The following is a 24,444-nucleotide window of genomic DNA, read 5'->3' on the forward strand; positions in this document are numbered from 1 at the left end:
CTTGAGCCAGATGATGAGTACAATCAACTCTACTTGCCAGCAAACCCCTAAACACATACAAGCACAAGGCGCATGATGAGCCACAACGAATACACGCCATGTAAGCAACAGAAGAGGAAATAAACAGTGCAGTGCATCCAGTAAAGTTGTACAGAAGTGATTCTCTCTATACGGCAGACCGGGACGAACACTCGACGCCGTGATGGCACTGGTCGCAGCTGCAGAGTCTTGACTGCTTAGTAGAAGGACAGGCTCACTGCCGCGTTCTTAAATATTTTTAGTCTACTAGCAATATGTTGCTAATCAACAAGCTTAACTCTACTCAGGCAGTACCGACAGGAATTTTGCCCCGAGCAGACAGGGTGCACAACCACGGATCGATGCACAAGTGCACTGTCGAGTTGGCGCTTGAAACAGGCATTAATGCCCGTTTAACTATCATGCGCGCCTCTACAATCGAATATTTCAATGTGTTGGAGTATCTTGTTGATCATGTCCTACGGAACTTCATGCAAAAGTACTGCACGGCAGAATACGTCAGGTCACCGACCCCCGTTGGCTCCTGAGCACAGCCATAACAATGGCTCGTTCCCCTACACTACTTGAGCCAATATTAAATGTAAAATACAAAATTCTTTTGACAATAAATTGGGTCTCATCCCGAGTCTGAGCCCAGGAGGGCCAACACACCCAACGGAAGAAACCACCTGCATCGCCACGTAGTTACTTTCTGTAGACTGCTGGCGTGGATTCCAACCCCAACGACAAAACACGACTATATAGGGTCCCTTAAGTATAAATACAAAACTCCAAGCTATTACCCCCACAGTGTGCATGCTATCGGCCGTTTAAATTAAGTGGAGCGCCCGTGAGAACGACTGTCGAGTTATTCCAATGAAACGCCACGAGCCCCCTTCACCCTTGTCCGTTGAACTCCTCAAGTAAGACACCTTCACTGATAAAAAGCCTGATCAATTGCATTCTCAGACGCTTAACCTCCAGCGACCCAAAAGGCTGAATATTCAACTTCAAGGGGCCGTAGTACGTCCAGTGTCTTCTGAATCATAGTTGGTGCTATTGTGGAAAGTCCACGTGAAAAGGGCAGACGAACCCTTACCCGGCCCTAGTAGGCACGTGGTATGCATGCCAGACTTCCCAGAAACTGTCTACGAGGTTTGTACGCACATCTAAGGTGTATTCTTTGTGCTGGAATGCTGCTGACTTGCATCATTGAGCTGCAGCAACGCGCGTTGCAACGCATGGCAAGCCGCCTTGTCCCTCTGCTCCACGCGATTTCGCCGTTGGCATCAGATTTCCTGGAGACTACTGAAGGAATTCAGTTGCATTCGATGAGCACCCATGTGATATGGTGCCTCCATTGAAGCTCATGCCAATCGCCGTCGCCGTAAGACCCAGGACCTACTTTATATTTACAGCGTACGGTCTGAGGCCCGATATTCGAGCTGACGTCAGAAAGCGGCAAAAAGAACAAAAGTTGTACGTAGTGAAGTAGATAGAAAGAAAATTAGAGCAAAGATCTCAAGAAGACACGAACAGCAAAGAGTGCAAAGAAAAAAACGTATATAAAGAAAACTGCATCTAAAAACTCACGTGCTAGAAACAACTGGTTTGCGAAACAATTGGTTGAAGGTAAAACGATCGAAGGCAATTGATATATAAGCTGCCCAGGCTGGCAAAAAACTGCAACACCACTGCAAAGATATTGCAGTGGCCTTCCACCCATTCATCAGCCTTCACCACCATCATGCTTGGTGCAACCCTCCTCTCCACTGAACGTTGTTTGTTTATCGGAAGCCTGATCCACTCCACACACTGGTTATCTCATTATTTTACCTACCCCAGTTGGTAAGAGTGCTTTACCAAAGGGACTGCATATTTGGTACAAAATATGGAGTGGATACTAAGCATTTAGTGGAGAAAAGACTGAGAAAAACCGTTAATGAGAAATGCAAAAGGTACAACCGAAAACACACTTTAAAAGAGCGGAGCAATTGAGTTTTGGGAACATAAACACCCGTGCTCCCCTGCAACCAGTCATCAACCTGTTGCACGTGCTTGCGGCGATGCTGCTACTCGTGCTGTGATTGCATCTGTTGCTCTCACTGCGGCGGTTGGTGTCGCTGCTGCTGCTCCATTTCATCAGTGCACCTGGTGCAGCTGCAGGTGAATTGATAGTTGTTGAGGAGCTGTTGCCTTTGTGCGGTTGTGAGGTCCAGAGGGACGTAGGTAATGGTGATTTCGTCTCCCACTTTAATGTCTTTGTCGGCCTTCAGAGAGATGAAGGCATCCTGATCGTTGTGCACGCTGCAGTTGGGTATGCAGCTGTGGTTGCAGCAGGCCTGCAGCACGTACACTCCAGCCCCTCGCAGCACCATGAGGCTGCCGGCTGTCGTTGCGCCCCACAGTAGCAACGCCTGAGCATTCCTCATGAGGCCCCCGTAGAAGAAGGCTAGGGCGCTTTCTCCCAAGAGGGCTTCGGCAGCCTCAGGGCCCAAAGCTTGTGCAAGCAGGGTCCCCAGCTGCTGTTGCAACAGCTGCTGGGCTCGCTGTAGGTCAACAGCACCGAGAACTTCAGCAGGTGCTGCTGCACACAGCCGCAAGAAGGGTCGGCATGCCTCTGCATATGCAGATTCTAAGTCCAAACTGAAAGCATTCCGTAGAGTTGCTGTTGTTGCGGCAACGCGGGCCACTGTACGGCCCAAGGCTTCCACTCCAATGGGGTTCTCAATGATAGTATCTTGCCCAGTTGTATGGTTTCTCTCATCGTTGGTTTCAACGCACGTCCTACTACACGCGGGGCCATCTGAAGCTCTTTCTGCATGCGCATCGCCCTCCAATGCTGTCCGTTCCAGCCTAAATGTACTTGCTTCGGAGCCACCGTCAACAAGCTGTTGCTGGTCATAATGCCGCAGACGGAGAAGAGCCCCTAAGGGTAAAAGCTCCATCCAACCAAACTCACGCTGCTCGTCCCAGGAGCTGGTGCTGTTGCCGTTTCTGGAGGTGGCGGGACTCGCCAGCGAACCGTCAAGGTTGCGCTTACTGCGGGGTGCAACAGACGCAGCAGAAGGGAGGTCCTCTTCTACATCTGGTGTTTTGGGGGTCCCATAGGCCTGACGGTAACACCTGGGGCTGCAAAACCAAAGGGGCTCGCGGCCGCCTGCGTCGCGCACGCAGATTCCTGCTTCCTCTTCGTCCCCTCCAGATGCTGCGGCAGAGGTGACAGCCATTGCATCCTCTGAGACATTCTCTTCAGGGTGCTTTGTTGCTCCAGTAGGTGCTGCAGGTGCAGAACTTCCCGATGCATGCCGCTGCTTGATTTTGTGTTGTGTGGGTTGAGGGTGAAAAGGGCGGATTCTGAGGCAGTTTTCACAAAAGGAAAACGCCTCGAAAGCAGCAGATGATTTCACAGGCCAAGCTACCAGAGGGGCCTCCACAAGAAGTGTCTGCCCAGAAGCTATCGGTTGGGAGGCCCTCAACTCTTTTCCATGGGGCCCCCAGCTCACGGTGAAGGGGTACGATGTGCACAGCGCCGCGTAATCTGTAGCCCACTCAAAGTCCGACTGCATTGTGAAGAAGATAGTTAGCTAAAACAGTTAGAGTGAATGCACGGTGAAGAATACACCAAAATGGGACTCGACGGACACAAGGTAGATTCAATGTGGAGATGCACACGGGAGCAAAAACCTAGAGATTGAGGGACTTCTCCCATCGACAACTCCAAGAAGGAGCTGGCAAATGAAATTGATTCAGATGCATGTGTAGCAGTCTGTTGAGGATGGCACGACGGCACTAGGAAGAAAGACGCGGCCGTGGGGACAGAGGAAGCCTGTGCACCCTATTCGAATAGGCTTAGCTGTCTCTCATCTTGGCATCAGCATATCTTTCCTGTACGAATACTTTGTGTAAGCTGTTTGGATGTACCTAAAGTGTGGCGAGTGGAAGGTCGCTGGGGCTGAAGGCGTCAAGGTCTTCGAGGGGTACCGGTATACCAATCGAGCTAGTTATAACCGAAAGTTCGCTTAAGTGCATCACTGCAAATAAGAATGTTTTTCAGTGTAAGCCAATACATCTAAATTGGTTTGAGGTCTCTGTGACGTTGTACTGTTCCTTCTGCACACATGAGTTTTCACCCCTAGCAGAGCCCGAGTTAGAGAAAAAATTCATCAGGTTCTCGTTTTGCAGTCAAGTCAGGTATTAATTGTCATATAAACTCGGATTCAAGTGTTAATTATATTATTTTTTAGCGGCACTCTGCCCGTTTTTGACTCCGTTTTGGATGGCTAGGGTTTCAACAGTGTGCTCAATCACAGGCCGTCGAGAGCCGCTGTAGTCCAAAAACTTTTAATGATAAATCACCTAAATACAATCAAAGTCCCTTCCAATATCTAGGAATCCTGAGCACAATGCCACGGAAACACTGGGATGATGTCAGGAGAAGGCAGCATCCCATGAGTTGCAGCACGCCGTGTTGCAATTCCCTGTAAGAGGCAATCCCCAATGCCAGCGTGCCTAAACCCCAATGCACGCCCTAACACGATACATAATTATGAGACAAATGCTTGTCCATCAGTAGACGGACGGCGTACAAGTAACACACGTTCCTGTATAGCCAGACTACTAAAGCATTTGTTCTCTGTAGGCAGCTCAGGCTACAACTGCCAACAGCCTCTTCTCCAAAGCAAAGCACACCCTCGTATGCCCCAATCACCAACCACGGAAGATGATATGGGGAGAGGCAGGAGGGGAAGTGAATACCTTTTTTTGCCTCTGCTGGGTTCCGGTATTCGCCTTCCCTCTTGCAGGTTTCTCTTTTGCCTCGAGGTCACCGAGGCAAAAAAAAAAACTGACTATGGACAAGGTGGATGAGTCCTGCAGTGGCTCCTTATTTGGGCAGTTTATGCAACCATATCTTAGTTAATCCAATCAGTGCAGTGGTTTGGCCAGTACACTGACTGGTTGCCGTGCAATATGGTGGTCAGTTGCTTCTTACTGCATTGGGGACCGCTTTTCATGCGGATGTCCGAACCCCATCGAAAAGGCGTGGAGTGAATTGTCGATTACTTTCTACAACAGTGGGGGCGTGAGCCAGATCTCGTGTCTTCCCAAAACGGGTGCCACACGAAAAAAAATTGAAGTGGTGTCGACTGCAGACATATCCAGAATTAGGCATAAGGGGAAACATGCAGCGGAAAGTAACTAACGCGGGAGTCCAGGTGGATAAAAAGGTATGAACGCGCATTTATACGTGAAATCGATATATAGTGGTCTTAAGCTGCGCTGGGCATGCTCTTAATTTTAGTTGCAACCGCTAAGTTAATAAGGGTTCCGAGACATTCGTGCGGTATTGCTGCTTAGAAGCGATCCTCAAAGTTCCACTGAGTTTGTCTTTTTCCTGATCGGGAAGCATTATGGATTCATTCTCTTTTGCATCTTGGACTTGGATTGAGAGTTTCATCTTCCTCCAACTGTTCCTTCTTCCTACAGCGTAGGTAGTGTTTTGGCAATATGAACACCGAAGTGGCCACTAGTATGGTGGCAGATTCGTGGTGGGAGTGTGATGCGAAACAAAATGTCTGCTTGATGACGGACACAGAAAGGCTCTACTCAATGCCAAACAACCTTTTTCTGCTGTTCGTTCTTTTGTGCGTTTCGTAGGGCGTTTGAAGCTAGGAAAACCAAATCGTCTGCATCAAAACTAAATGTCGAACGTGGGGCGCTTTTCTGCTTGTGACATTTATCACTTCTTCATGCAGGCGAATCTTAGTTGGTGAATCCAGGGGCTGAAACCCCGCGGTGGTGAACATACATATTCTTACCTACGGTGCAGACCTTCTATGAACAGTTAGAATCTCCGACAGCACATTTGGAACCGGTACTTTCCGATGGGGCACTAGCTATATTAATCTCCGTGGTTTTTCCTATTTTTGGCCCACCAGGTTCTCTCGTCTACTTGTGAATAAAATTATACTATAACTTCTTTGTTACGGCTGCACGACCGCCTGGTGAGGACAGGAGGAGGGGAGTAGACGTGGGTTGCAGCACAACTCGCTGCAACTCCTGCTACAATGCGGTCTCACATGAGAGTATGTGGCTACCCAGTAATAGTGTGGGGAATTGGTAAGACATCCACAGTAGCCAGCCATCGCGCAGGTAGCGATACATATACAGGCTTTAGACGAAGCCTGCTACAGCGACCCAGCGAAGCTGTGGAGCCACGGCAAAACGGAGTGGGCGCATAGTGAATTAGGCCATTTCGAGCCACCTTTTATTATTCCTTTCTTTCTACATTCTTTAACATTTTTAAGCGTCCAAGGATTCCAGCAAGTTGCAACTAGCAGCCACCAAATGCAGACGGGCTTTCTTGCAGCATGAGCGAACTACTTGGAGCTCTACACTTGTGCCCATTACTTTGGTGGTTGCTCAAAGCGTTGCCTTTATTTGAGAATCCTTTCATTCGCGTTCGTTATCTTTCCTTAGCCTTCGCCATCTGCGCCACAGAAACCGATTCCCGTAAGCGCAGACAGGTGTGGTTCCACTGCGGCTCGCGACGCAGAATTGGAGGCAAAGTTGTCAGCCCTTCAACCTATTAGAGGAAATCCTCCCGGTGGCTTCATAAAATTTAATTATTCATCCCCTTAAGCTACTAATTTTCGTGGGAGGAAAAAACATTGAGTTGATCCACCCTGTACCACAGTCGTGCGCAGCGCCTTCGAGCTTGGATTTGTTGCTAGTGCTTGAGTAGTAGGATTCTGCTCCAAATGATCAAAAGTGCTAAATACAAGGTAAAACATAACCTAAAGTTCAATGTTTTGAGGTTTCAATTTGGAAAATTTCGGTGGGAGTGTACGCGAGTTGGCCGTAGTGCATCGGTAGTTACTGTTGCGTAGCCGCTGCAGAAGACCAGCAAGAATATGCCTACTGAGCGGCTGCAGTGTCCTCAGCCCCGTGGTCATTGGGACTTACTTTACGATAAAAGCACATGTTAAAAGTGGAAGATACGGATGAAACGGCACCTGAATTTAAACTGTTGCCGTCCGTAGTCGCCGGACTCTTTGATCATCCATCTCGGGCGAGGAAGCTTGAGCGCCACGAAGTCTGGGCGGTTTTTTTCTTCGTGCAAGATTTTCTATATTACCTTTGAAGAGATTTCTTCAGTGTTTTTTGAAGAGCCTTTGATTCTTTCTGGCAAGTCCTTTGCCGCATCTCCTCACTGCTGAGGCCGGCGCTGGCGCAGTCAGTGCAGTGACCTGCCTGTGAGCGAACCACTTAGAGAGCGCGTCGATCTCTAAGTTGGTTCGCAAATCATTGATTGTTTTAATTCGTTCTTTAGAGGGCTGTTACAGTTGGAATCTCGCTGCTGTTTCGTGAGGGAGGAATCATCGCGATCGGCACCAATTTGGAGTTGCTCGCCGGCGGGGCCGCCGAAGTGGACAGCAGCCCGAAAGCGAAGCATTTGAGGCAAGCACACAATTCAGCAAAAGGAGGCCTTTAAAAATGGGAAATACATGTGCTGGCTGCTGCGGGGACGCAAATGATCCGCTGTATTTGCCCTTGGAAACCGTACAAGGCGGCGACGAAGGGATAGCGCAACTCTTCAAGCCCGAAATGGCGGATATACTTCATGAAGGAGTTTCTGTGGGACTCATACTCCAGGTAAATAAGTGGCTTGCTTAGTCACTTGGTGCAACAGTCTCCACAGCTAGCATGAGCGCAGAAGTGTAGACTTGAATTGGAAACAACATGTGAAGTTTTATGTGCACGCCACACTTGAGCGGTTACTTAGAAAAAACCAGCATTTTCACATTCAATAGTGCAATATACACTTCCATTATGCATCACAGACATCTTCACTGAGGTCTTCCCACAACTCCTTTTCATCCGAGTGATTTGATTGAGTCAATCGCGCGCACGGGCAGCCAAGCAGGTGCTCCCCATACACGTGCGCAGATGCATGCATGTAAATTGAACTGTTTGAGACTGTATGGAGGGCCTATAGGAAGTTTTTGTGTGCTGCGAGCAAATGAATTCCTTTGTACTAGTGTTGTTTCTGCGCTTGGTATTCATTACTGTCTGTTTCCTTCTCGTTTTGTAGATGTACCCTTTCTCTTGTTACTATGTCCGTATAACGCTGGTAGTAAGAGAAGTTAAGAAAGGGCTCTCCCGTCGATGTGATCTGGTTCTAAAGCCTTTTGTCAAATAAAGCTGTTTGGTTTGTGTCAAGAGCCTCCAATTCATTATTTCTATCGAGATACTATATCTGCACTGTTTAGCTTTTGGAGGGGTCACTTACAACCGTATTTTGAATTTTAGAGCCGATATGCTCTCATTATATTGTCGTGAGGCATTGAACCTCCCGGTTTCTGTTTATCAGCTGGTTTTACTTGCCCTTGTCTTCGTTGCCTTGACCTTTGTTGTGTCTGCTGGCTTCTCGATACTTTCCTCATCGTACTGGTGCTATGCATTGTTTCTTTGGACTTTGATATGTGGCGTTTGGTTGTTCCTTCGACGGTTTGGGGCATAGGCGCTTGAGGGTTCAGGTGCCACGTTCAGGTTCTTACCCTTGAGGCCTCTCGCAGCGCGTGCTGGAATTTCAGTTCCTACAGTTAAGAGTGGTTTGTGTCTCTCAGGACAAGTCCCGGCTGGAGTGCAGGGCGAAGCTCAGCGCAGACAACACAGCACTGGAGTTGTCCTGTGATCGCAAGAGTCGTAAAGTGGAGTTGAGTTCCGTCAAGAGTGTGCTGCACACACCTGAACAGCTGCAACGCGTGGACTGCTCAGCAGGCATCACGCCGGGGGACTTCTGTGTGGCTATACACCTCGCGGCTGCAGGCAACTGCATTCCGTTTTTCTTTCCTACTCTCAAAGACAAAAACTTGTTTGTCATCACTCTGGCGAAAATCCGCACCGCAGGACCCGACGGGCTCATTGACTAATCTTGTATATTAATTCGTCGTCTCTCTTTTTAACATTTGGTGCCTAGTGTACCTACTGCACCTGTTCTGCAAGCACTTCATGCAGTTGAGGCGTTCTCTACACGCTGAAAAAGCTTTGTGGACGTTTCTCATGCTGCCTAGATTTACCCCGTGTTGGTAACCGATTGTGTTTGGATTCATTCTCTGTCGTGAAAGGACGCCACACGCTACACTATTTTAAGTTATGTATAATTCAATGCTTTATCCCCTTTTCGTTTATTATTTTTGGATGAAAGCTAGTTCGCGCCGTTTGAACTTCCAGGGCACTGAGGGACATGACAACACACTTAGAGGCAAAGTCCCTTTACCTGCTTACTTCTTCTTTGGCTGTTTCGGCTCCAACAAACAAAAGGCTTCCCAGCCTGAACCCTCACTCCACTAACGACGTTTTGTGCGCGCCGTTTAGGCGGCGAACCCACTAAGTTGGTGCCCAGCTAGGATGACTATTATTTCAAGCCGGATAGAAGGCGAGCTGCGTTACAGCACATCCCTAAAAAGAAGCTAGCTGGCTATCCGGCTGTATGGCCTTTCTCCAGCTCGCCAATTACCTTACCCGATTCTATTCGCTAGATAGTTAGACAGCGCACATAGCCAGGAAGTTTAAGTGCTTGAACACCGTGAAATAGTTTAGATACATTGAAGCGTTTTAGGCGTACTGCTTTATACTCCGCCCGAATGGATCAGACAAGCACAATCAACAATACGTCGGACTAGCAGTGTACACTGCAACACTTAACATTGTCCTCGGTGCCCGCTGTCACACTACGACGATCCCTTGCTGCTCGGAAGACGAGGTTTTTAGGGAGCAGACAGTTAACCCTTTGATTTAAAATGTGTTTTGACAGTGCGGCAGAGACCCTCCTTTCAACTGAAACTGTCCACACGGGAAACGGTAGCACGCAGAAGACTGAATTCCGTTGTTAAAGTTGATGCCGCTGGGGGAAAGGGCAGAAAATTTCTTCCTGTACGGGTTTGTGAAGCATGGAGTCGGGGCTTCATCCAGCCTTCCTACCGATGCCTCACGTCCCCCCTATTGAGACCAAATCACATTTCTATTCCAAGGAAGCAGCAACCGCGCAACAGACCAGTCCTGCCTATTTCGTCCGAGGTGGCTCTCCACTCTGCACGTTAGTGCTGCGCACTCGTGATTTGTTATTGCTAGCAGTAAAAAGGTTCTTGACTGTGCTTGCAGATGGGGTCATCTTGCAGGATTTGCAGCAACCTGCGGGGCAACTCACTGGACACTTGTAGCACCAGGACCCCCAGACATTTGGTCCGCTGTGCAAAGGACCCCTGGGTGATGGACTATGAGGGAGAACTCCCGAAAATGGGTTATGTTATCGTGAATGCTTCGACCACATTGAAGCTCACGATGGAGCCAACTAACGACTACTGACTGTCGTCACGTGCTGCATCATCGACAGCACGTAGCTAAAGAGGTGGATGTGTACCCCTAACGGTGCACACGAAGTCTGCATACAGCCTTCTAGAGGTCGACGAACAAACTGGAGAATAGTCTAAAAAGAGATAGCTCCTGCACGAGTAATGAGAGGGCCGCTTTTGCCCTGGAAGTGCGGGACGGTTCGCTTTTGCTGCTAGCTCGTTAAACAGTGTATTTCCATTACGAACCTTTGGCATTAATAAGTTCTTTAAAATTCAATAGCTTATTTTAATTGCTGCTGTTAGACGCCGTTGTTTCTTGCAATGGAAATACTTCCTCCACAACCTACGAGGGAGCCTGGCAGTGGACATAGGCCTTTGGATAGCTGAATCGCAACGAAAGGTACAAAAAGTACCTTTTAAATTCTAATTTTAATGTAATTTAGCAAGAACTGCACAGAAAACATCTGCAGCTACAGACACTTGGTTGTAGACAGGGCTGGTGCTTGGCTGCTGCCGCAACGGGCCACGGTGTCTAACGGCTCATGTTGACGCGTTGTTCTCCCTCCCACTCCCCTGTAGTACTCAGAGAACAAACTAAACAACAGTATATTAAATTATTTTGAATTAAAAAAGAATTAACTCTGAACGAGCTGTGTGGTGACTGAGGCGGCCGCCCTCCGCTTGCCATTCTTAAGAGAGGCCCCATCGGCTCCCAGCATTATTTTAGGCAGTAGGAGGAGCGCCTTCGCCGCGCATACTGTCCTCTGTTGCTGTTACTTGAAATTAAATCAAATTTGTTCTTTATTTGTCTTTTTTAGGGCTATTGGGACCCTCAGCAGCCTCTCTAACACAGCACAACGCATCACAGCACCGCGCAGCAGCGGCGCAGCAGCGTCGTGAGCGCTGCAGCGGCAGACACTCTTCTTTTCCGTTTTCTTTCGTTGGTCAGCCCCTCGAGGAGTATTGGTAGTAAGGCATATGCCTCCTCCTTTTTATTTTCTTTCGTCTACTTCCTGCGAGCCCCATCGCCCCACAACTGCCCCCACCCCCTCCAGGCACGAGCAGCAGTCCGCGAGCCGCGCAGTCTCTCACCCAATTTTTTCCCGCAGTGTACTGTCCATACACCTCAGCTGTTCTCTAGACACGTGATTCTTCCCCTTCAGGGGCTGCTGCTGTAGCGGACCTCGTAGGGGTACCTGCGTCCGCATCGGATTGCAGCAACTGCAGAGATTTCCCGCGGCGCTTCGGTATATGTTGATACAGACAGACGCACGCACATATACGGCAGCACCAGAAGCATCCCTAGATCAGTGAGGAGCCTTAGGGGTGTGCCATTCTGCTGCTGGTCCGTGTGTGGGACGGGAGCACCAGATGTGCCTGGGCATGAGCAGCTGCAGGGAGGCGGCAGGGGCGAGACATGGAGAGGGCTGCGGCGCTCTTTGAGCTGCTGCTGCTGCTGCTGTCGTGTATCTCAGCCGCAGCAAAGGCCTTCCCCTGTACTTGACTCTGCACCCCCGAGGCGGCAATCGACACAGAAACTTCTTTTGCTGTTCGTGCTGCTGCCGCTGCAGCAGCAGGAGCGGCACACACTTGTCTCGCGTTGCTCTTTCTGCCTTTCCGGTTTCACATCTCGGCAGCTGTATTGAGAGTTGTGCAATCTCATCCACTGCCTTTGCTACTCCTGCTGCAGGAGGTGCTGCAGGAGGCCTTTGTTGCAGGGGAAGCGGAGCGGTTGAAGACCCACAGAATGCATCCTGCAGGAGTTAGGTGGCGGGTCTAGGGGCAGCGGTTGCTCGTGTGTGTCTTCTGCTGCAGCACACAAAGCGGCAGCCACTGCTGCAGCAGCTGCAGCCATGACAGCCGACGGGCCCCCATCTCTTGCGCAGCTGCGATGCACCGCCCTGCCGCCGCCACAGCAGCAGCCGCAGCAGCAGCTTCAGCAGGCGGAAGGCCCTCCTTCTCAAAGACAGTGGCTGTGTATGGGCAGAGGCCGTCTTCGTAGATTGCATGCCCCCGAGGCAGCCCTGAAGGAGTGCCGATGGGAGGCAGCGGCAGTAACAGCAGGAGCATGGAAAGCTGCAGCTACTGCTGCTCTTGCTGTTGCTGCTCCTACAGATGCTGGCGCCCGCTGGGGACGGCTGAAACACTGCAGCACAGTTTGTGTTGATTGCGAGGACGCCATACAAACCCTGCAACAGATCGTAGGAAGTGGCTGCTGCTGCGCTGACTGCAGTGGCAACACTGGCAGCCGCACTTCTAGCAACAGCAGCAGTGTGTGGGCGTCGCCATTTAATTCTCCCAGCCTAGGGCCTCATACTCCTGGGCGTGAGGCAGTAGCAGCAGCTGTTGCTGCTACTTCTGGTGTTGCTGCGATGGGACCTCCGCAGGGTGATGGGCGGCTACCTGAGGCTCCGAGCTCCGCAGCGGTGGAGGTAGCAACAGCGGAAGCACCACCAGCAGCCGCCGCAGTGGCTGCAGGTGTGGTTACAGAGGAGGCAGCAGTAGGGGGGCAAGCCCCGATACGACAGCAGCAGCGGCAGCAGCAGCCATGTAGCAACCCGCTGCAGTCTATGCGCTGCAACCTGCAGCGGCTGGTGCGGGATGGTGTACCGGCGCAGCTGCTGCTACTGCGATTTTCAAACGAGCTGGGCACTGAGGCGTTGGTGCCTTCAGTAGCAACAGCAGGGGCAGCAACAGCTGATGAATTGAGGTGGTGCAGGGCACCTGCTGGTAAGGGCAGCAGCAGCAGCGACGGCGACCGAAGCACGCTACTGCTGCTGCAGGCCAGACGGTCTTCTTCCGACGAGAGTCAACCAGTTGCGGTGGTGCCTCTAGGTGTGTGTGCAGCGTCAGCAGCAGTTGCAACAGCTACAGCAGCTGAGCACTGTAGCTGCAGCTGCGCGAGCTGCAGCACCAGGCGCGGTTTTTGTAGATATGGAGAGTCTGATAAGAGGGTTGTTAAATCGAGCAGCAGCAGCGTCGGTGGGAAAAGTAGCAGTAGTAGCAACAACGGCAGCATCGGAGATAGTGGCGGCAGCAGCAGCAGCAGCGGCAGCAGCAGCAGCGGCAGCAGCAGCAGCAGCGGCAGTAGCAGCAGCTGCAGCAGCAGCAGCAGCGGCAGTAGCAGCAGCGACAGCGGCAGCAGCGGCGGCAGCAGCAGCTGCGGCTGCTCCTGCGCGGCCTCATGGGTTGTGGCGAGTCCCTGCGGCACAGTATTTGTGCGGATGGACTGCAGCGGCTGCTGCAGGGAGCTGCTGTGTTGTTTGCTGCTGCTGCCAATTGTAGAATATCGCATGCGCTGCAACGCAGATCCAGAGGAAGCAGCAGCAGCAAGAGCAGTGGGGGCAGGGCCTGCCGCGGAATTTAGCTGTACAGATAACACTTCGGCGGCGGCAAAGTCGAGGAACATGCTCTCTGCTGCGACGCCCCCATCAGTAAGTTATGCTGGTGACACTGCTGCTGATTTGGTTGCTGCTGATGCAGTCGCTGCCCTCTGTGCAGCAGGAGTGGCTCCGAGCCTGAAGGTGTTTTTGGGTTTAGTTGTGGGAGCACTACACGAGTATTTCTACCGAACTGCCCTAAGGGTCGATTCCACTGGTGTTGGAGCAGCAGCCGTTGCTGCTGCTGGAGTAGCCGCTCAGATGCACCAGCAGCAACAGTTGCCGCTGCAGGCCCCTGCTGCCGTCCTGGCTGAGGCCATGGTGGCCTGGAAGTGCCGGCGAATGCTGGAGAAGGCACAGGAGAGTGCGGATCCTAAGCAGCAAGGACAGGAGAAGCCATCATCATCAAACAGCAGCAGCAACACCGTGAAAGAGAAAAAGTTGCTTTCCTCTCCCGAGCAGCCGAAAGGGGCTACAACTCAGGCGATACCTCAGGAGCAGCACAAAAGACAGTCCGGGTCAAGTCCAGGTGCACAGCGGGACTGGCAGTCTGCGCAGCAGCAACAACTGCAGCAGCAGGAGCGGCAGGAGGAAGAATTGATGACAAGCAACTTGCAGTCGGGCCGCTCTGAGCGTAGCCACAACAGCAGCCCGAACAGCTTACTGTCGAAGGCAGGGGAAGGTATTGCAGCAGACGCAGGACCATCAACAACACGAGCAGGATCACCCGCTGCAGCAACAGCAACTGGAGCCGTAGCAGAGGGAGCCATGTGTGCAGCCAGAAGCTGCAGGAGTACGCCTGGGCTGCGGCAGCTGTCTGCAGGAGCGGCGGCGCGTGTTAGGAGGGCTTCCACTGGAGAGTTGCTGCCAAGGAGCAGCAGGCTGCAGCACGAGCAGCAGCAGGATGGAGCTGGTGTCGAAATGCCCATGACAGTGCTGCGGCGACAAGAAGATAAGCCCAGTGAGCAGCAGCAGAATGAGGAGCAGCAGGAGCAGCAGCAGCTGGAGGAGCACCAAGAGGGAAGTAGAGAGGGGTCAGGCACAAAGGAAGCGGCCCCTCATGGGGCGCGAAGGGATCAGGTGTACGTACAAGCAGCAGGATACTACTGGCCTCATCTGCAGTATACAGCAGGTGATAGCGCGGTGCAGCAGCGACAGTGGAGGCATCTGCACTTCTGGCAACAGCAGTTGTGGCAGCAGCAGCCCTGGCAGTATCCCTACTGGCAGCAGCAGCAGCAAGAGGTGCTGCGCAGGCACCAGTGGCAGCAGCAGCAGCAGCAGCATCAGGATTCCGACCAGCAGGGGCCATTGGGAGCAGCAGCAGCGGCGAGTGCGCCGGAGGCGGGGTATGAGAGCAGTCAGCACGCAGCGGCAGCCGCCGCAGCAGCTGCTGCTCACCACCAGATGCAGCAGCACTTTTATTTGCAACATTTGCACTATTACCACCACCAGCAGCAGCTGCGACTGACGGGTCAGCTGCAACGGGGCTCCGAGGACGCAGCAGCATCTGCTGGTTTTATGGGGTTTCCTCCTTTCCTCCCATATTGGATGTTTCATCCCACCTTCGTACACATGCAAGGGGAGCAGACGTTGATGCAACAGCAGCAGGAATACCTGCACACGCAGGGTCAGGAACAAGACCTGCAGCAGCGGCAGCAGCAGCAGCAGCAGCGCACTGGTCGCAGGGGCGCGAATGCGTTTGGGCACCAACACGACCACAGGGGTAGCCTGGGGCAGCAGCGGCTACGTTTATCGCCTGAGCGGGGAGCCGATGCTGCAACAGCAGGAGCCTCCGCTGCATCTGCCGTTACTGCTTCTGTTTCTGCTGCTACCGCCGCCGCAGGTTCCGAAGGCTTTGCAGCGCGGTCGGGACCAGTAGCTGCCAAGACCGAATTGAGGAGAGATGCGGCCGTCTTCACCCCCAGCAGCAGTAGATACCGCCCAGCTGCAACTACCACGTCGGAGGGGTTGCTAGACTCACCTACAGGCTCACAACAGCAGCAGCACGGTGGCCAGGGGCAAGCAAGGGACGGCACGGATGTTGAAGACAGTGAGTCTTTCAAGCCACCAAGTAGCCGCAGATGCAGCAGTGTGGATATGCTGCAGAAACAGCAACAGCACCGACACCAGCAGGATGAACAGCAAGGCAAACCACAGCAGCTACAGCAACAGCCAGAACAGGCGTGCGCAGGGACGGGAGAATCCGCAGAGAAGTTGAGCAGGGACATGAAAAAAATCCGTCCAAACCAGCCAGAGGAGGAGCAGCAAGAGGAGCAAACGAATCAACAGGGGCACGTCAATGAACAGCAAGGACACACCAAGAGAACCGGCGAAGAGTGCCAGCAACCGCCGCAGCAGCAGCAGCAAAGTGAAGAACCATGTGATAAGGAAAAGAGTGCGGTTCCCCCTCCGCCGCCTTCAGGGGCACAACAGAATGCGACAAATCTCCGCCCACATGAGCAACGAGAGCAGCAGCAGCAACAGGAGGAGGAGGGAGATGAACAACAACAATGGTTCGCTGGTTCCTACGCACAGCAACAGCAGCTGCCACACCTCGCCACTGCTGCTCACCTGTACCCGCAGCTGTTCCATCCCCGCGTGCTGATGCAGTTACATCAACAAGCGGCAGCAGCAGCCGCAGTAGCAGCAGATCCTCAGAACCCGTTTGGGTATGTCCCCGGGATGCTGCCTTCCCCAGCCGGGTGGTTGCCGGTTTCGCAGCCTGCTCTTATGCTATACCAGCAGCAGTTGCTGCAGTTGCAGCAACAAGCTGCTGCTGCTGCTGCAGAGCAGCAAAGTCTACAATACCCCTTGGCGGGTGACGAGAGGCGCAACTCTCAGCACCAGCAACAGGGAAGGTGGCATCGGGGGAGTGGAGGGAGGCAGAGACAGCAGCAGCAGCAGCAGCAGTGGGGCTCTTCTCCTCCCTTTATGGTGTGGGTGCCTGGGCTTGGGCTGACGCCTTGGGTCCCGGGTTCCTTTGGGCATTTGAGGGAGCAGCAGGAGCAGCACCTGCAGCAGCTGCACTTACAGCAGCTGCAGCACTTACAGCATCCGGGAGGAGCAGAGCAGTGGAACGGAATGGATGCTGCAGCAGCTGCGGCAGGGTGGGGCCACAGGGGTGCTAGCACGGCTGCTGGGGAAAGCACTACAGCAGCTGCTGCTGCAGCTGCGGCAGCAGCCTTGGGGTACTCTAGGTGGGATCGCGGGCGTAACCATCGGCGCAGCGAGAGAGAGGCAGAGTTCAGGAGTCGCAGCGCGCTACAGCAGCAGCAGCAGCAGCAGCAGCAAATGTATGAACATCATATGACAGCTGCTGGAGCTCTGGGCGCGTGGCAACCTCACTTGCTTTACGCGAGTCAGCAGCAGCAGCAGAGCAGAAGAGCGTCAGGGCCTCATGGGGAGGGGCGGCCTTCCCAGCGTCTGCGGGGCTTACAGGAGCGACCAGGTGGCAGCACCGGTGTGCAGCAGCTTCCTTCCACGTATCACCGCTACCTCTACCAGCAGCAGCATCCTGGGGGCTATAGCTGGCCGTTGCCCTACCTGAACTACGGGGGAACTCGGCGACACACCGACGGGGCAGGGACCTTCCTAGGGGCCTCTTCAGATGACGGCAGCAGCAGCAGCAGCTGTCTGCCGCGCGGTGCAGCGAACGGCAGCACAGGCAGCGCTGCGGCAGCTGTTCCAAACACTCAGCAGATGGGGGAAGGCTGTTTGGCGAGAGAGCATCAACAACGTGAAGGGCAGCAACAACTGGAAGAAGAGCGACAGCCGCCGCCGCAGCGCCTGCAGGGCGGTGCACCTAGCACTTCATCAAAGAGAAGCAGCCTAGACAGCAGAGAGGCGCCGGCGTCGACAGACCGCGACAGCCGCGTAGGTGTTGTTATGGAATCGGGAGGGGGCTCCGGCAGCTGCAACAGCAGCAGTAGGGAGGCCCGGGCTTGCCCAGACCAGGAGCAGCAGCTTCCGCCCCGCCGAGAAGCAGCAGCAACGGCAACAACAGCGGTGACGGCAGCAGCAGTTGCTTCTGCAGCTTCTCGGCCCGCTGCAGGTACGCCATGCTGCTCGGCAGCAGACGGGGAAGGGGGCCGAGGATTGCTGCGGAGCCGCTGCTTCAGCCAGCTGGCGACGCATTGCCAATTTCCTCTGTCACCTCGAACAGGTGCCCCAATTTATTCGCAGACCTCCCCTGCAGCGGCAGCACAGGTATGTGCTACTGCAGGCGATTGTACAGCTGCACCAGCTGGTGCTCGAGACCGGACACAGAACAGTGCGCAAGGGCAGAAGAGTATGCAGGGACGCGAGTCGTGTGCCACTGCTGCAGCAGCTGCTGCAGTTGAAGCAGGGGAAGGTGCAGCAGCGGAGCCGCTCGTTCTGAGTTCTTCAGCAGCAACTGCAGCAACTGCAGCAGCAGTAGCTGCGGCAGCAGCTGCTGACGCCCAGTTGCCGTCTGAGCGGTTCACTGCTCAAGCGAGCAGTAGCGAGGAGGATGGAGGCAGCGGCCCTTTGCGTGGGTGTTGGAAGGTGCGATCAGCAGACTCCAGCGGCAGCGCCAGCTCCAGCAGCAGCAGTAGTTGTTTGTCACGGGGTGCATATAACTTGAAGTCCTTTCTGGTGGCGACGACTCCGGCGGTTCAAGTATCTGCACATACAAGCAGTTCTCCGTGTTACAGCAGCGGCACGAACAGCGGAAACAGCAGCAATAGCAACAGCAGCAACAGCAACAGCAGCAGCGGCGCGAGCAGCAGCAACAGCAGCGCCAATAGCAGCAGCAGTAGCGGCGGCGATTTGGAATACTCGCGTATTGAGCATGATAGTTGTGAGGGGGAGGCAGCAGAAGCAACAGCACGGGCAGCGGCAGCTTCATCTGCGGATTGTGAGCAGGAGAGGATGAGGGGGAGGGAGGCGTCTCTGAGTTTCCGCCTTAGCGACCTGTGGCTCTCTTTTGATGACCCGAGTATCTTCGGCTTGGAAGTTCCTCTCCTAGATGAAGAGCGGCGGCCCATCTATGTGGTGTATGTGCCCTACTTATCTGCGCTGCACCTCTTCCCACGCCACAGCGGCAGCAACAGCCTTAGCAGCAGCCGCAGCAGCAGCAGCAGCAGCGGCAAGGGGGCCGCGCCCTCCGAGGGCTACTCCCCCCGGAGCAGCGACACCGTCAGGTTGGGGAGCCCCGAACAGGGGCCACTAAAGGGGCCCCCAAAGGGGGGTCCGGGCTCGAAGGGAGCCCCCCAAGGCGGTTGTTTTCGTTTTATGGAGGTGCGGCTGCCGTACCAAAGGAGGCCTCTTTCGCAGCAGGTGACGCAGCTGCTGGAGGGCGTCGAAGTCGCGCAGACGCAACAACTGAAGCTGCTGCATTCCGACTCCAGAGACCTCTCGGATGATTCCTGGTGAGATTTCATGTGCCAGCTTCATCTGTTGTTGTTGCTTCTGCTGAGCATGTGCTGCTTGCACACGGGATCCGTGGATATGGAGTGCGCCCTTGAGGCTACGGATTTTGCTCCCTTTTCGGCTAGTTTGGGCTCCTGTAGCTTCGCATGTATGGTGGTTTGCTCTTACATGTTATTTGTTATTTGCTGTCTCATCCACTTCTTGGTTGTTTTCTGGTTGAGGAAATTCTGGTCCCTGGGTTTGCACATCCTCGCTGCTGAAGCTGCTGCTATTGATGGTTTATTGATTTGCAGCTGCTTGTTACCTTTGTTCGTTTCTATTGCTTCGTGCTTATAGTCGCTTTGATTCTGGTGTGGCGTCGCCATTTGCTGCTGGCTATTGCTTTCGCCGGCACTGCAAGCGCCTGCATTTGTTTCTGTGCCGGTCGTTATTTCTTTGTTCCCATTATCCTGTCGTGCGTCAGGTTTACAGTGTACTTAGCATGTGATTTAATATTAGGATGTCTTTTGTTGCGGCTTCTTTTTTTTGTCCCATGAATTAGATGAGTTGTTTCTTTCTCCGTTCATTTTATTTTTCTTTCTCCCCTACCTAAAGAGCCACAGTCGGAGAATGCAGCCGACGTGTCCCCCTTCATTGTGCCCATCCTTGAATGAATCGGCCTTTGTTGCAGCAAATGTTTCCTCTCCAGCATCTTTTACTACTGTAACTGCTGCTGCGGCACTGCATTTATCACATAAAACAGGCTGTATAGCTTGAAGGGGTAGCGCAGCGGTTGGCCCTCAGTTGGTGAACCGAGAGGTCGCGGGTTCGATTACCGCCTACTCGGAACGGTTGGGGGGCGCTGAGAGGATGAAAGTTCGCTCTTTTCGTCACTACCGTTGAAAGCTGCAGCCGCTGCAGTTGCTGTAAAATGAAGCGAAACTGCTGATGAAGATGGCGCCACAAACCCCGACACAGTGTACTGCTGCCGCGTTTACAAATGCATTCTTGTGATTTGTCGTGTTGTTCGTTCCGGCTGAGCAAACCAAGGTTTGATGCCAGTTTCATTGACAATGCGAGGTGCATGCAGTTATTTTGGGTTGCCTGAAAGCCGCCTTCTTGGCTTCTACAATGAATGGCAGACAGCGGTCTTAGTAGTTCTCTCTATGAGGAAATCTCCTCTTATAGATGCTCCTCTCGAGAAGAAACACCTACTTTTCTCCTTCGCACGCTTTTTCATGCACGTTGTTTTTGGGTGTGGGGCTTTCTTGTTGATGAGGGCGGAACGACAGGGGTTCTCATAACAGCGGTCCTTGAGGCTGCATCTTCTGTCCTCCACTTTTCGTATGCAGTATACTTATGTATCCCGTTATTTTTATATGAATAATTTGTATTTATACGCAAGCAGCTGTGCTTGGGCACGTGTGTAATTTGCAATTATTGGCATTTCTATTCGGTTTTTTGCACAGCGAAAGCAGCGTAATTCTAAGTGTAGTCAAGGGGGCCTGATTATGTGTATGTATGCCAGCGTGAACTTTTTCTTTGTTTCTTTTGCTGCTATTTAGCTTTTCATGCCGTTTTGTTCTATACTGCATCCCACTTGCATTGAGCTCCTTGTGTTTTCCCCCTGGTTTACGTCGTCTTTTGTCAACTTCCGTTGAGGTTTGTGCTTGTTGCTTCTTTCACTCTCTTTGGGGCCTTGCCGATTGACCAGACTACTGACGTGCGTTGTATCCACATAATTTTTATTTAGCATATGTTTGCGTGTATATTTGTGTATGCGTAGATATTTGTGTGTAGATGTGTGTACGCCTGTATGCATGTGTATAGGTGGATTTACGTGCACATACGTACATGTTTTCGCGTGTCTTGCACGCGATTACCCAGATTAGTCGTGCTGTTTGTGATGTTCCCTGTTCCCATTTGTTAGCATGTGCTGCGCTCTTGTTCTCTTCTTTCGTTGTAATGCTTCAGGCTTTGTGTCTACTGGCAGGCAATCCAACGGGAGTTTTCTAAGGTGCCGGCTCCCTCCTTTTTAGTTTATTATCGCTTCCGACTCACCTCGAAGCCGCAGCCGCCTCTCTGTTCAGGTGAAGGTACACTGCAAAAGGATGCCGCTTTTTCTTCGCAGCCACGTGCAGAGAGAGAGTTCGTTGCCAGCGGCGACACCCCAGCAGGTCCAGCTGAGCAGCAGCAACAGCCGCAGCAGAAGCCGCAGCAAAAGCAGCAAGAGCAGGAGCCAGGAGAGGAGAAGTTTTTGGCTCTTGTGCGTTTCGCCGTTATCGCGAGCAAAGGCCACCAAGAATGGATCGCAGCAGGTGGGCGCTACTGTCAGGCAGTGGTGTGAATGCATATCGTATATAGAGGCAGCTGTTACCGTGTATGGAGTGCGGGCTATCAGGGCTGTAGATCAGAGTGCGTAGACAGTGCATACACAGTGAATAGAGAAGGAGTGCACCCGACAGGAGAGGGAGGGTGCAGTGCATACAAGCAGTGCCCTCAGACAAGATGCTGCGTTTACGAAAACTGCATCGGCCGGCATTCCAGTGGATATCTAAAGGCTTTATGTAGCATATAGAGGGTAGAGAGGTTCATCTAGAGAGTGTGTTTAAGATGCATCCTGTAGAAGAGGTAGGAGCGGAGGCAGTGAGTGTATGAAGTCAAATGCGCGGTTTTCTATTGAGAGGCTATGCAAATGTGTATTGCTGGTTGTATATATAGATATATATAATCAACCAGTCTGTGTTTAGATTAAATACTGTTATTATTGGTGGCGTGGTACCAGTTTGTAGTGAACAATATTGTTAGGGACATGCGTTTGTGCATGAACACACATATGTACATGCGCATGTATATTGTGTGTTTCGTTGTTTGTTTGCTGCGCAGATAACGAAGAGTGGGGTCCTTTCTTTCGTGGGGAGTTGGGGCGGCTGGAAGAGTGGCTGCAGAGGCAGCAAATAAATCATCCCGACTTCAATACCTTCCGCCTTGGGGCCAGCAAACGGTAGCCAAGGCAGGTGTAGAAGCGCCTCAGCGGTTGTGACAGCCTGCTGTTGCTGCACGGACGCCGCGTCGGCTATGGCCGCGCGTGCGTTTCGTTGATAAGAAGACTGCGCAGGGGCCGCCCCTCATTTGTTTCGGTGTGTCTCTTCCTCGTTTCGTTTATTCTTGCTTCTGTTTCTGTTCGAGAAGCGGCTGCCCGCCCTCAGCAACAGCAAGTCATGCTTGCACTGCTTTTGAGGGAGTAGAACACAACAACAACCTAGGACAGGAATGCAATGGCGGGAAGGCAGCAGGTCTCCAGCGGCTAATTCATGGAGGCTGTCAGTACAGAAAAAGCATCCATTGCATTGAATTAGTGTTGATTAGTCAGAGAAGCATGTAGCGAGGCAGGCTTGATTAAGTAGAGGCCAAAGCTGAAGTGAGGAGTTGCTTCAGCTGCTGCTGCAGTGTCCTGCCAGGTTGGAGGGGCATGCAGCGGAGGGCGAAGGCAACAAGGGTTCGAGGGCTTCCCCAGAACCAGCAGGGATGTTGATACTGTCCAAACATATGCGTATAATTATTTGGAATATGCGTATTACAAAAGTGGAATATATCCCCTAGTTTTGGTTTGGGGGAAATGAGCCTATGCGCCGCAAGCGCGTTCAGGGTGTTCTGCTGCAGCTAATAGGCGGCGATAGTCAAACGTGAAATTAGATAGCGCACGGTAACTTTGAGAGCCACCAACAGAACGAGAGTCTAGGGGAGGTGGGGGAGGGGTTTGTTAGGAGGAGGAGGGTTGAGGCAATCTACACTTCTTGTGTTAAATCTTTCTGACGGCCGGCCACCTTCGCTGCGTTTGGTGGTTGGATTGTTGGGCCTGAGCCTGCGATGCTTCGATAGTTGGGGGTGTCGACAGTGCTGGGTTGTGCTGTTCTCTGTCTTCTTTGTGTTGTTTGTGGTTATAGAGACGCCGCAGCGCCTCGGCCTCTAAGCGTTAGTTTATTGTATAGAGTAATGGCGAAGCAGCGTTGGCTTTGCGTTACAAACCTGTGACGGCCGTGGTGTTGCTGTTTACCGGAGGACAAGTGGCATCTTTGTTTTTAGTTTGTTTGCACTACGGACCAATATACGTCAGCTGAAGCTAGGTACGTAGATGCGAATAAGTGAAAAAGTGCAAACAAATAAGGAAAGGAGGGAGCCCGGCGTAGCCGACAGCGCACACAACCAAAGCGATCTGTCTCGAGTGTATACGGGGGCAGAGGCAACGCAATTGATTGTCGCAGTTAATTCCACAGTAATTATTAGATTTGAATATTTGATCTGTTTTAATTGTAATTGCTCTTTAAACTGCCCTTTCTGTATTTTTCTATATCGCCGCCTTTCCTCTGCGCTTCCCTTGACGAAGGGAGAGGGCCTCGAGCGCGACTGAACCACCCGCAGTTTCGGTGCCTCAGTGGAACCTTGTGCTTCGTGCTTTTAAACTCGGTTTCGTTGGCTTTAGTTTGTGAAATTCGTCTTGCTATTGTTTTCCTTTAAAAGAAAAATATCAGTACACCTCGACAAGGAGCCTGTACAAGAAGCATTTTTTTTGCAGCCATGGCAACAGGCGGCGCCATCTCGCGTGGTATTTCCTCCTGCATGCATCGAGTCTTCCAGTTTCCTTCTTTCGGGCCATTAGCTCCCCTAAACTTTAGGCGGAAGCATTAATGATGAGTTAGACTATTTTTGTGAATTTGAAATTGACAAATGTTAATGTAGCACCCAGCAGGTTTTCCCTCCCTTGTCATCGCCTCTATCGGCTCAACAACACCTGGCGGACCAGAGCCGTTCCTCCTTCCGTTTTTTCCTATTCTTTTCTTTGCCTCGTATATGTAGTTGTTAAAACTACTTCCCCTTCTTCCTCGTATTGTCGTTGCTGTCCGTTGGATTGGTTCTTTTATCGGGTGTTGCTTGCTGCTCCTCGCGCTGTGCTCCCCCCCAGAAAGCAAAGCGACAGCTTCTCCCCCCCTCATATTTTCTGCTCATTTCCCCAGCATTACCTCTTTTTTTGACAGAGGAGTAGAACTGCTGCTGCATCATTGTGTGTTATGCATCAACGAGGACCACACACTACGTTCCCACCCTCTGAAGAAGTGTAACAGCAGCAGCAACAGCAACTGCAGCAGAATCAGAACGCAACGCACCTGCGGTAGCAATAAGTGCAGCAGCCCTAACAGTAACAGCTGGTGTAGAAGCATTATAGACAGCAGCAGTAGACTCAACGGCAACAGTTGCAGCGGAGTCAACAGCAGCAACAACTCCTGGTGTAGAAGGCGGGTATCACCGGTAGTTGCTGC

At 52.3% G+C, this 24,444-nt stretch overlaps 4 protein-coding genes across 4 annotated transcripts; 3 read left to right on the forward strand and 1 right to left on the reverse strand.

Moving 5' to 3' along the window:
- Window positions 1-2,120: 2,120 nt before the first annotated feature.
- On the reverse strand, window positions 2,121-3,587 carry EMWEY_00027680 (hypothetical protein, conserved; the record flags this gene model as incomplete). Its single annotated transcript, XM_013481309.1, has 1 exon — window positions 2,121-3,587. The coding sequence occupies one exon, from the start codon at window positions 3,585-3,587 to the stop codon at window positions 2,121-2,123; it is 1,467 nt and encodes a 488-aa protein (XP_013336763.1).
- A 3,928-nt stretch (window positions 3,588-7,515) lies between these two features.
- EMWEY_00027690 (hypothetical protein, conserved) lies at window positions 7,516-8,954 on the forward strand (the record flags this gene model as incomplete). The annotated part of the gene is made up of 3 exons (XM_013481310.1): window positions 7,516-7,674; window positions 8,114-8,155; window positions 8,649-8,954. 3 exons carry the CDS (start codon window positions 7,516-7,518, stop codon window positions 8,952-8,954), a joined length of 507 nt encoding a protein of 168 aa, XP_013336764.1.
- Window positions 8,955-12,229: 3,275 nt separating this feature from the next.
- Window positions 12,230-19,150, forward strand: EMWEY_00027700 (hypothetical protein; the record flags this gene model as incomplete). Its single annotated transcript, XM_013481311.1, has 1 exon — window positions 12,230-19,150. The coding sequence occupies one exon, from the start codon at window positions 12,230-12,232 to the stop codon at window positions 19,148-19,150; it is 6,921 nt and encodes a 2,306-aa protein (XP_013336765.1).
- Window positions 19,151-20,926: 1,776 nt separating this feature from the next.
- On the forward strand, window positions 20,927-22,134 carry EMWEY_00027710 (hypothetical protein, conserved; the record flags this gene model as incomplete). The annotated part of the gene is made up of 3 exons (XM_013481312.1): window positions 20,927-20,940; window positions 21,101-21,444; window positions 22,013-22,134. 3 exons carry the CDS (start codon window positions 20,927-20,929, stop codon window positions 22,132-22,134), a joined length of 480 nt encoding a protein of 159 aa, XP_013336766.1.
- Window positions 22,135-24,444: the final 2,310 nt, after the last annotated feature.

This window comes from Eimeria maxima, genomic scaffold, assembly GCF_000499605.1.
Source record: "Eimeria maxima Weybridge genomic scaffold, Emw_scaff310, whole genome shotgun sequence".
Classification (NCBI taxonomy): Eukaryota; Apicomplexa; class Conoidasida; order Eucoccidiorida; family Eimeriidae; genus Eimeria; species Eimeria maxima.